Genomic DNA, 12,833 nt, shown 5'->3' with positions numbered 1-12,833 from the left:
AAGAAAGTAATGGTGAGAAGATTGCTTTTTAGTTTTTTTTTTAATCAAAATAATAATACTCATGTGTATATTCACAATCCACCACTCCTGACTCTCCTTCTGAATTTAGAAGTAGTGTGAATTACAATATAATAGTAATTCTGAAAGGCCAATTTACAGGTAGATATCCACTGACAAGTATACCTTCTTCCTCTAGTCTACACCTATGGTTCCTTCTCTCATCTTTTCCTTCCATAAACTCCTCTAGAACTTCTGACCTGTACCACACAAGTTAATACTTCACTTATACTACCCTCATTAGTTCCATTGTAGTTTCATGACTACTAACCTGTCTTTACAATCATATTTTAAAGTCCCTGACCAAATATTCAGAGAATGGTTTCATTTGAACAACATTCTCTATTCAAAAACAGCTAACCTCCAAAAGTTAAAGCCAGTTCTAACTAGAACCTGTAAGTAAAAAGCACCTGTAAATAAGTAAAAAAGCACCTGATCCCTCAAATAACCATGTCCAAACTGTTATAGCTATTAACCTAAGACCATTACTTCATGTTAGCTAAAAAGAGAATACCAACAAAAGGTTGGCTCTCTCACACAAGTGGAAAATAATTTGGGACTCAATTTCAAATGGTTTTGGCTACTGGAATATCCTCATACTAATACTCTAATAAACCAATATTAACATATTATTACTGGAAATAAAAGTCCATCTGAGCCAACAACCACAACTATACTAGTAATGACAGCAACTAACATGCACTGAGTGTTAAGTATGTGCCAAGTGCTATTTTCAAGTGACTTAGAGGTTTCAATTCATTTAATCCTTATACAAACCGTTGAAGAGTAACATCACATTTTAAAGATGAAGAAAATGAAACAAAGTTAAATAATTTGTTCAAGGTTCACAGCAAGTAACTGGCAGCCAGGATTCAGGTCCAAGTCTGGCCCCAAAACCCACTGTTAACCATCATGACATATTGCTTCTCTCTGCAAAACTAATAATAAAAGATATCCCTTTAATGGGATTCTCAAAATGGAATTTTTACTACCAGTAAAATAATTCTCTAAAACTAAAGACTAGCAAATTTAATTATTCCTTAGCTGAATGAAGAAAAAAATCCACACTATACTTCTCAGTATTTACATTTCAAAGTTCATTATAAAAAATAAAACAAAAACACTTTATATGTTAATATATGTATATACTTACCTGGCAAAAACTTCAAAGTTTGCAACATCTGTCTTTCCTGAGAAAAATCCACCATTAAATGAGTCATGTTGTCACTGACCTTTGGTTTCAAAGAAAGGCGAAAGGCTGAAGCCATTGTTACTCTACGGTAAACACAAATATACTTTTAAAAATAAAAGAATGGGGAGTATACCATATTTAATTTATAAATGAAAAGACAGAAGTCATTTCACTTTAGTGATTTCAGAAACTATAACAAAGGTAACAAAGCTAAAAAGAAATTTGTTCTGAGCCTTTTGAAAATTAACTGAACTGTAAAATGTTTTTAAATTTAGACAAAGCAACTTTCCTTCAGGCAGTTTTATAAAATTACACACAAAAATATCACAAGAGAAAACATCCCATATAAATCATCATTAACAGACCCAATAGGTATCTGAACCTCTGTACACTCAATCTCACTGACTTCCTGATGCCAACCTCACTCCTTTTCATATGCCCAATAACGAACTGTATATTCTCCTTAGTAGTCACAGCTACTCCATGTATCTTCAATTAAGAGTAAAAGTAGCCTGACCAAATACTGTACAGCCTGGTAGCTGCTAAAGAGAGCGCATGGATGAGAAAGGAGAGAAGTGAAATCACTATTCTGAATACCATGCTAGTAGGTGTCACCCTGATATATCGACATCACCTACATGGAAGGATACAAGGAGAAACAGCCTTGTGAAACCATATGCCATGGAAATAATAGTTCAACAAATATTTAAGAGATGAATGTGGTATAAAAAACAACAAAAGGAACCCCCCCCAAAAAAAGAAAGAAGCCATACCAGACCTCATTTTACCCAAAGTATGGGGAACTGTTCTGTCAATGAAAACTGGAGATTAAAAGAAATTCTCATATTCAAATAATTTGTCATTTTATCTCAAATTTCAATTTTTCATATTACAGTAAATTCCCACAAGTTATCACAAAGTAGCTTCCCTTAATATCTTTGGTCAAAGAATGATACAAAAGTACTATTCATGGATGTTGTCCTGCTAGTACACAATTTGGGAGTAGTAAATAGAGCTGAGGAACAAAGGGAATACCAGGCCTAGTCATTCAGATCTGCCAAATCTACCCAGGGATACGTGGTATGAAAGATATTAAACTTGTTGCTATATTCAGTTATTTTGGGATAAAAAACATCAAACTGTTGTTGTATTCAGTTATTTTATTTCACTTTAAAACTAGGAAAGTAATCACTTTATTAATAACAACGAGTCAATAACAGCTGATCTACTGATCAAGAAGAACCTGCTATAGTGAAATACAACTTATGGGGAAGTGAACTCACTGAAAGTCAAGCATAATGCTGAATATTTCACACACATTACTTTAAGCTGTTGGTTCTCAATGATTAAATTTCAGATTATATAGTTAGGAACAAAGGCTAAGTCTTACTTTGTTCTTTAAAGTCCCAAGTATCTTTTGATTTGAAGACTTCTTAAAGAGCTAGATTCAGATAGGTACTTAGTAAATGACCACGGAATCAATGAATGGGTTTGAACCTACTTGGATGCTTCTAAACCTATTTAAATGTTTGTTGAGAACGGTTGGAAAAAAATATCTGAAAGTGTTTCAGGGAATTTAAATCTGAAACTTTATCCATAAAACTTCATTTTAATCACGGTGGCCTCAAAGAAAAAGAATGTCCTCCAAAAGTGCATTAGAAAGGTCTATCAAAACCTAAAAAACAAGAATGACCTTTATTTTCTAGTCAATGAAAATTTCAGTCTCCATAAACCAACTTAGATGTACAACAATGCTATAATCTTTCAAAAGGCTGAATTTTTTATTTTTAAACTGAATACATTTAGATAATTGTGCCTGAAAGCCCAAATCAACCTAAAATCCATAGATAATTCTCTAACATTACAGGATCCATATGGTTAGGAATGTTTTCATTCACCTTGACTTTCTTGGTTTATTTCCTATAGTACAGCTGAATACAAAGATCCTTTCCCCCTTAGTTTCCTTTTTACAAAGAAAAAATAACTGCAAAACATATGGATGAACACTTTCAATTTCCTCAAAGTATCTAACTTGACTCACCCTTTCATGACCCTTTTCTTTCAAGAACCGTAAGTCCACAACAAACCTCAACTAATCATCTTCCAACATTACTAAAAGCATCCCTAAGTGATTTGTAAAGTTACAGAGATCTGCTATTATCTTTTCATTGTAGTTGCTTAGTTTTTCCTGTCATTCCCACTGTTTTTCCTGCATAACTTCTATCACAACAAATGATAAATATTCAGTTCTCACAGATGCTTTCATTTTTATATATTTGATTCCCTGCTCACGTGTTACACACTCCTCCTTAAAATTCCACTTCTGCCCTCAATATAAGGGAATGATCCTTTCTTCCCTTAGTAAAAATTATTTTACTATGACTATATATTTAAATTATTTTTATATCATAAATGGCAATTATGGAATTCTAGAAGCCTGTTTCCTCGGAGAGTACCTAATATTAATATATATGTAATACATATATATGTATCAGAGAAACCTGGACATTTTGAAGTTAAAAATCAAGTTTAAAAAATTAAGCCAAGACCCAGAAGTGTTCTCGGGCAGTAAGTAAAAATTTCATGGGTAGCCAAAATAAATAATGTATAAGTTGTTTTTTTTTGGGGGGGGGGGGAAGTTTGCCCTGACAGAGAAAAGGAACCCTGACTCCTGCTATCACCTGGAAACTGACGAAATCAAGCCAAGAAATGGGCTTAGAAGAGGCAAAGAAGTCAAGCTTCACTGAAGCTTTGCGTTCAACCATGAAAATTCATCATTAAATTCTGACAAACAAATCTGGATAGAGAAAGATGTCAGGGGTCAGGATAGGATTCTTGGAAGCACAGAACCATATAGATTCCTAGGAGAGGACAAGAGAAGATCTTGCAAGGGTTCTCGCAAAGTCCTTGGATAGGCCAAAGCCTGATTAGGAAATGACTTCTAATCCAGAAAATCAGAGACCATAGCAAGACTTACTGGAGTAAGTGGCTAAACAGAAGAATAATCTAGCCACAGTGAAAGATGGATTACATGTAGCAAATTCCAGCAGACAACAACCCAATTATACCTTATCCAAAAAACTGACCTACCTACTAGCATCCACTCCTCATACAGCCAATACTTTTCACCTTCAAACTCTCATAATCACCTTTCTACATCTAGGACTGATAAGATGATCCATGTCTTTAACCACTCCCTGATATAAAATATACCAAAATGGCATAAAAATTAGTTTTTGTGCTAAGAGTGCTATGAGTGCCATGTGAATCTTGGCTCCAGTCAAACAAAAGACCATCAGAAAAACAGAATTGAAGACTTCAGCCAAAATTAACAATAGACACACTGGTTTTCACACAATCTATGATGAATAATTTTGTGAATTACCTGATGAAGAATAAATACTTTAATCTAAGATTCAGAGTGGTGCTTTGAAGAGCTATGCCTTTCACAGAATCTCATAATCCTCAAAGGAAGAAACCTTAAGTGATAATCTCACTACAGTCGAAGCTCAGTGATTAGCCAGGAACATCAAAACCATCCCCTCTGGGGTAACTCAATCCAGAACTGCCAGCAGCTCTTCTGGCCCTTTGGTGTTTTCATTAGAGCAAATACTAAATTACCTTTCTTAATCCTGGCTCTACCAATGAGAAAGACCTTTTAAGACAGTCTTTCATCATTTTCTTTCATTTTCTCTTCCCTCACGTTAGACAGTAGTGGCATGAGAAACAGAAGAGATGGCACCAGGAACAGGATGGAATGAGAATACAAAGGTGTTAAACAGGACAGCAGTCAAACAGGGGAGCTTTAGCTCTTAAGGACTATTAAAAATGCTATGACTTCTCAGAAAATAAGACATACTTATAAAATTTGTGAACAACAAAAAACCACATTCCAGGACTACGTATTTTTTAATTATCCAAAATGGGTCTCTATCCATTCATAGCTAATTAAGAACTATACTAAAACTAACTATATTATACCAGAAATGAAATTCTTTTGGGAGTACATAATTGTCCACAACTATGTTTTTAAAAAAATCTTGCTGATATATTGTTTATTCCAGAAGATATGCAAAAGAGATTTTCTTTTTTTTGTACACATGGCCATTAGGTATTTTCATTTTAACCAATGAAAGTCTAATAAGAAACTGTTCTTGAATTTCATTTCTGACTTCAATATTGATACTTATATAAAAACATAGGTTTTATACCATACCTATCCTTGATCTGTCTGGCAGCCTTGGAGCAAATCAGGGAGAAGAGAAAGAAGGCAGTTAGTGCTTTTCATGCAAGTTTCAATGGCAGTGACATGCAAGAAAAGTTAGGATATAAACCCTGGAATAGATTAGTTCACAGTCACCAAAACATGAATTACAGGAAATCTGTACAGTTCACATCAGCTTACATAATGTGATGTTAGAACTATAGTTAAAAAAAAAAAAAAAATCCAGACCCCATATAAATCACCTTGAAAGGAGGAAAATTGAACACTTCAAACTAATTCCAGATGACTATACACATTTTTCCTTACCTTAAGATCATCAAAATATACCTCCACTTCCAATTCAGTCCTACACTCAACTAGAACAATCAATCTCCTTCATGGGGCACACATTTCTATGCAATCTAATGGTTTTCTTATACATTTTAAATCTGCTCTCCAATTTTTCTTCAATGATCTCTTTCACCACTTCATCATGGTTGTTCCAAGTTTTCTCTATATGCCTTCCCTGGGCAAAGACTTTGCATTTTGAGAGCTTGCCTGCTAACATATAAAACTGGGCTGCAGTTCTTCAATCCTTTGCCCCAAAGAATAAAGTTATAATGACAAAAATTCAGACAAGGAGAAACCAGAGAAATACTTCTGGCAATAAGGTCTTTCCCTGAGATGACTTCATAGAAGCTGCTAACTTAAACCTACTCAGCATGAGATATCTTTTTTTTTTTTGAGAATGCTAGCAGAAGTTTAGGAAAGGGCATAGTTATCACTTGGTGCTGTACAGTATACAGAAAAACAATGAAAAATACACACAAAACCCGTTGTCCCCTTCACATTTATATATAATATATTCAACAAAAGGTTTTTTCCCCCAAACTAACCACCATAATTAACAACGCATCCAACGTAAAACATGGCTGTTTTGCTCTACACTCTACCTAGACCTAGCATAAACCTTGGCACATGGTAATATTAATAATTATTAAATTTAACAATGTTTCTATTGCCTCTCTTCTTCAGTTCTAATCTTGTTCTTATTTGGTATTGGTCATTTTTATACCCATCCTAAAATATTCTGATCTGAGTACCTTTCTACACAAAAAAACAGAACTGACATTTAGGAGATCAGCATATGACACATTTCCAACACTACCATAATCAATTGTGAGACCTGTATACTAATCATTCTCTTTCCTTTATTAAGAAATTTTAGTCCTTACTGTTTCTACAGATCCTTTCCAAGCTCCACATTCTACAGCAAACAACCCAATTTGGTGGCATTAATATGTGTCTTAAGTCATAACACTACTTTGGTACTAGGAATAAGAAATGTTAGGAAAGTCAATTACACTCATTTTTAAAAATTATTATCATTACAGCTAGATTTATAACCAAATATTTTAATATAAATGTCAGGAGAGAGAAAAAGGAAACTCCTCTGCTCTTGGTGTTTCTTTACCTATGGAGAAGTGCCACTAGCATTACTCCTTTAGCCTCTTCTATTCTTTCATTTCTCTGGGTGAGGTGAAAGGACTTAATCTGATTATGATTTGAAAGGAGAAACTAGAAATAAGTAGCTCAACTATTTTTCCCTCTTTCTGGCAGCTTGCTTGTCTACAGAGAACATATATTCTGTTCTTTCCCTCTACGTAGGAAGTTTCACAGAAATAGGCTCTCACACACATACACAGAGCTGACATACCCTTGTATTGACCACACCTAAGTGGGCAAGTGTGACTAACTCTAGGATTAATATTAGAACGCTTGCCCACTGATATAAGCAAAATTCTCCAATATCATTTGATTGGTATTTGGCCTCTTATCAGCTTTATTGCTTTATCTTATTTCCCAACTGGTTTAGAACTTGGTTAGAAGAATGTTACTTACCAATCACTCTCAAAGAACCCAACAATATGAAGACCATAACAGTCTTTTTTTTTTTTAACAGAGATTTTCTTTCATCTTTCAAGAACATTATACACTATATATGTTTAATTTCCTTACAACAATTTTTTAAAAGTGATCTCTACACCCAATGTGGGGCTCAAACTCACGACCCTGAGATTAAGAATCACATGCTCTACTGACCAAGCCAGACAGGCACCCCCAATACTGTCTTTTAAACTGACCATAATAATTCAATTTTGTGTCTAGTATTACTTAACTTAGTAAGGTGCCATTTTTTAGTGTGTCTGTGTACAAGTGTGCACATGTGCACATGCATGTAAAGCTTTCTTGTTATCATTTAACGTACTAGGCTGCTTGTGACAAACCAGAAAAGGAGCAGATGAAAAGCCAAATAATGTTGGAAAAATTGTTGTCTTGTGCATTTATATATAAACATACCCAGGTGATCAAACTGAAGACTCAGCGGTTCCTCTTTCATTTAGGTTCGAATTTAACAGTATATACACTGTGTAAATGCAGAAGGGGTTGAAAAAGTTATTCTGTGCAATGATAAAAGGGTAGAAAGTCTCAAATTCTGAAGATACTTCTCTAAAAGGGCCCAATTTTAAGAAACATCTTAAATTGGAAAATAAATTGTTTAATTTTTTTCTGGAATTTCTTCTCCCAAAGTAGAAATCTATCCAAAAGATACACATTACTGTATTGCTTGATTCCTCTAAGTTTCAATTTCAAGAGTGATGCATTTTGTCAATTAAACATCTCTGTTTACCAAGTACCAAATGATTCCAGAATTTACCACTGCTCTATCTCTAACATATTTATTTGCATCTATATAATTCCACTTAGTGAGTTATGAACAGGTCTCAGTTGAATCTTTAGATTTTGGGGTAATGCTACTGTATATTATTTGAAAGCCTTCAAGAAACATTAGCTATATTACCCTGCTCAATATCACTATTTTCAATTTCAATTTTAATCACTATTTCTATTTCAATCTTCTACTGAAATCTTGTTTGCCAACACTTCATTTCTCTTTATTCAGAGATGGCTTCTTTCTCTCTCATTCCCTTCCTCCATCTCTCTAAATGTTTTCAAAATAAATCTTACAATTCTGATCCTTTATCAGTTTTAGGAATCTGTCACCTCAGACCAAACTTCCTGTAATAAGAGTACAAGTAGGAGTATTCACAAATGGTTCTTCATAATTACCAATAAAGTATAAAGAATTTAAACCAGATCTTTTCCCAATCTCTCTTGTTTTTAATCTCCTCTAAGTAGATACAGAAACTATTTTCTTCCATGAATTTAGCAAGCACTCTAAAGGTTAAGATCTTATTGTTTCTATATTTCTTCTTGATATCGTCATTTTTCTCCTTTTATTTTATTTTTTTAAATATTTATTTATTTGACACAGAGAGAGCACAAGCAGGGGGAGCGGCAGGCAGAGGGAGAAGCAGACTCCCCGCTGAGCAGGGAGTCTGATGCGGGACTCGATCCCAGGACCCTGGGATCATGACCTGAGCTGAAGGCAGACGCTTAACTGACTGAGCCACCCAGGCGCCCGATTTTTCTCCTTTTATAGAAAGATGTTAGATGCAAAGTACCCTAAAATAACTCTACTGTGGAGCAGCTAACCGAATAGTATTTTCTAAATAGTTAAAATGGGAATAATAATAAAATAAAGAAGTTTTAGATCTTGCTTATTGTACTCAATGAATCATTTACCCAAAAAGAACAAAATCTGAGATTTCCAAATTTCTTCCCAAAGCAAAAGTTCTAAAACTCCTCAGCAAAAAATATGGAGCATGAGACCAAGGCTTAAGAGATCTGGGTTTCATACAACACTAACCAGCAAGTCACTTAACTCTTTTAGGATTCAGTTATCTCATCTATAAAGTGATGAGCACTAAAGTATCTTCGAACTCTAAAAGTCCATCCTAAGCCATCTTATTTGCACACAGCAACTTTTAAAATTTATCCAAAATAAATTAAGCATTTTAACAATCTAACTCTCTGAAATATAGGCTGAAATGAAGAGGCCGCAAGGGAAAAGTTAGTTAAAATCAGAGCATTAATAAAAAGCAAGAAAAATAATACAGTTGACCCTTGAACAACACAGGTTTGAACTGCGTGGGTCCACTTATATGCCCAGGATTTTTACAGCACAGTGTTGTAAAGTTATTTTCTTTTCCTTATGATTTTCTTAGTAATATTTTATTTTCTCTAGCTTTATTGTAAGAATGCAGCATATAATACATATAACACAAAATATGCGTTAATCGACTATGTTATAGGTAAGTCTTCTCGTCAACAGTAGGCTATGAATAGTTAAGTTTTGGGTGAGTCAAAAGTCACACACGGATTTTAAACTACATGGAGGTCAGTGCGCATAATCCCCATGTTGTTTAAGGGCCAACTGTATATCTGTTTCTGAATAACAACAGAGAAAAAAACACTCACACTGTCAAAATGATGAATCTAGCAAAAACTAGATTTCAAAATTGGCATTTGCCTGACAGAATTTGTCTTTATTTTAATTTGCAGTTAAGCCCAATAGAGTTCCTACTAACACTCTGAATGCCACACAACACTGAGAAACTTTTCAAGTCTTGTCTGTATGTTCACATAGTTTTATACTTCAGATTTTCCTACTAGACTTGGGATAGAAATTTTTGTAATGTTTCCTTGAGACAAACTGAAAATGACTAAGGGGCAAACATACAATACTTTCCCAGTATTTTTTACAATACATAATTGAGACTCCTACCCTCACCCCCAAGATACTGTATTAAGGAATGACTTGGGAAATGAAAGGGACGTAAGAGAAAGTGAAAAAGAGATAGCTTCAAAATGCTATTTTCCTTTTGGCAAAAATACCAGCTTTAAAAAAGAAAAAAAAACAAAACACTGCAAAGCAGTTGATTCCATATGTTAAAAGTTTTATATTTTCTATATATTTACCTGTTTATATAAAGAACTACTTTTCAAAAAATATGATTTTAGTCTTCAGAAAGCTATAGTAAACAACTTGAAATAAACTTTTAATACAGTACATCTGTTCTATGACTAAGCATATTTATATAATAGGAAACTATATTTCTGTAAGACATAAACACCCACAAATGAAATAAAGGTAAAAATTAGTCTGGGCTATTCTTAACAAATATTTACATTTGTTTTTAAACTGCCTTCGTAACTAAAACATGCATGCTTTCGGTGAAGGTCCTCTCCTCTCTCAGCATTCCTGACTTCAACCCACAGAAAGCACTTCTGCCAACACCTCTTCCCTTGAAAACATAGTGAGCTTCGACCCCTCGTCTGCTCCTCCCTCCCAGTGGTCAGAGGATGACACTGACCGGACAATATGCCAATGGCGAGTGACTGTGAGTCTGAAGTGGAAAATACACAAAACCCATTCTCCCTTTTCATTTGTGATCAAGTCAGAAGACACTGTTCCCCTTTCACCCCACTCTGTACTTTTTATTCCACTGAAGGCTCCATGTACAGGTAACCATTCACTCCCTTCTAGTCTGACAATTGGGTTATGTGTGGCGAGACAGTGAGGAAGTGGATGCTTAGTGACTTGGAAATTGCCCCACAGACTCAGCTCTTTTCCTAAGTAGAATTCAAGTTCTAAATTCAGGGGTGGGAGAATAGAAATATTAATTTTGTCAAACGATCCAAGCAATGCTCTGCAGGCCAGTTATTAGCAGAGAAGCCAGGTTTGGTGGGGTTTTGGCTACTTGTCCATCCAGAAATAAAGCAAATGATCCAAATTTCATATGCTGGTGATCCTTCTTCATATATTTACTATCAACCAAACTTTTAACAATTAAAAAAAATAGTGAAAATAAAACCAATTTGTAATGCCAAATTTTAAAAAATTACTGAAAGTATGTTCCAAAATCCTTTCCCATCTGTGCCATTTTTACTCATTTTCAGATTGTCTAATACTAGTAAACAGCATAGCTTCATATTCAATTCTCATGCTGAGGTACTGCAATGTGATCATTTAAATATCAGTATTTAAAGTACTCTTTTTGAAGATAATGAAGTCTAAAAAGACTCATGGACTGGATTTTAGCCTATGCTTTTTTTGTGCCCATGAACTGTTCATATTAATCTGATTTAATTACTTTAATATGGGATATTCATAAACAGTACACCTTAAAAGAATTTATTTTTCCAAATATCTAACAACATACTAGATAATTATTCTTCAAATTCCAATAATTAATCTTCAAAGTCATCTTCCCTATTGTCAGCAATTTGGTCTCTGAGGCAAGCCTATAGTCCTGGTGAAACAAGGGAACTTGGCTTTTGACTTGGAATCAAACCATTATTTGGATACTATGTGGATGTACTAAGAAAATAATTGTAAACAACTCCCAGTTAAGCATTTTTCTTGAACAATAAACTCCAATTTCTAGGTAGGTAACACTGACAATTTATTTTACCACATTTCCAAACGGTTTAAGCTATTAAGCAGTACTACAAAATGCTGGAAAACCAAAAATATAAAATAAGAAGCAACATGGAACATTGAGAAAATATGTTTAAACCACAGTGTAATTTATTTTATCAGAACCTTTCCAATTTACAATCAGCTGGGAAAAAGTTTTAACAAAGCGGGAAAGGACAAAGGAAAGAGAGAAAACAGTAGCCTTTGAGAGGAAGGGGAGAGGTCTGAAAATAATAGAAAGGGAAACTTGGGAGAAACAAACTTGATCACAGTTTTTCCGAGCATCATTCCCTACTTAAATGCAATTGGATTCAAGTTGTTTTTGAGTACTTCTGTCCATGTTTTATGGTTTTCCTGTCTTCTTCCTCACTCTCAGGCTCTCAACAGTTAATTCTTGCTGCTATGATTATGCCTGTCATTAACAGCTGCCCCACTCCACTAGAAGGGGACTCTGTTAACGACAAGGAAACTAAAGAAAAAACTAAAAATTTAGTAGCACCATGTATATAATAGTCACTAGATTCTGAGAAACTATCATGAAAAAAGAAAATGAATTCCTGCCCATAAACTCTATGACACTAATTTTGATGACTCAAGATATTTTTTACTTTGTTTTTTTTTGCCTATGTTCCAGATATTTGAGGTTATCCCATAAAAGTCCTCTGAATAGGTGATGGATAACTATCTTCTAAAGTACTTAAGTATGATACATTTTCCTCATAATTCCTATATATAGCAAGTCCTACCAAGTGCAAAGATGAACCTACTTACAATCTACCTCTAAATTCAAGGATTAATTAGTTCACGGATTTGTAGCAAAAGAACTTTTGTTTTGATTCATTTCATTAAAAGGCACCAATTTTTAAAATTCATTTTCAGAATGCAGGGATGTAAGCCACCAAATGTTATCTTCTCAAGGAAGATTTTTCTACCTTCAAGTTCACAGAAAAATCATGAAATTAAAGTATTAGATGAACACAAATGGATTATAAAGC

At 34.2% G+C, this 12,833-nt stretch overlaps 1 protein-coding gene across 4 annotated transcripts in view; it reads right to left on the bottom strand.

Moving 5' to 3' along the window:
• Positions 1–12,833, bottom strand: part of FSD1L (fibronectin type III and SPRY domain containing 1 like) — a 65,056-nt gene that overhangs the window by 27,998 nt on the left and 24,225 nt on the right. For all 4 annotated transcript variants that reach the window (XM_036111431.2, XM_036111433.2, XM_036111434.2 and 1 more), the window contains exons 5-6: positions 5,466–5,488; positions 1,211–1,332 (exon numbers count right to left, since the gene is read on the bottom strand). In XM_036111431.2, coding sequence (XP_035967324.1) covers positions 1,211–1,332; positions 5,466–5,488 — 145 coding nt within the window. The remainder of the gene's footprint in view (positions 1–1,210; positions 1,333–5,465; positions 5,489–12,833) is intronic.

Source organism: Halichoerus grypus, chromosome 14 (assembly GCF_964656455.1).
Source record: "Halichoerus grypus chromosome 14, mHalGry1.hap1.1, whole genome shotgun sequence".
Classification (NCBI taxonomy): domain Eukaryota; kingdom Metazoa; phylum Chordata; class Mammalia; order Carnivora; family Phocidae; genus Halichoerus; species Halichoerus grypus.
This window is presented reverse-complemented; position numbering and strand designations above follow the sequence as displayed.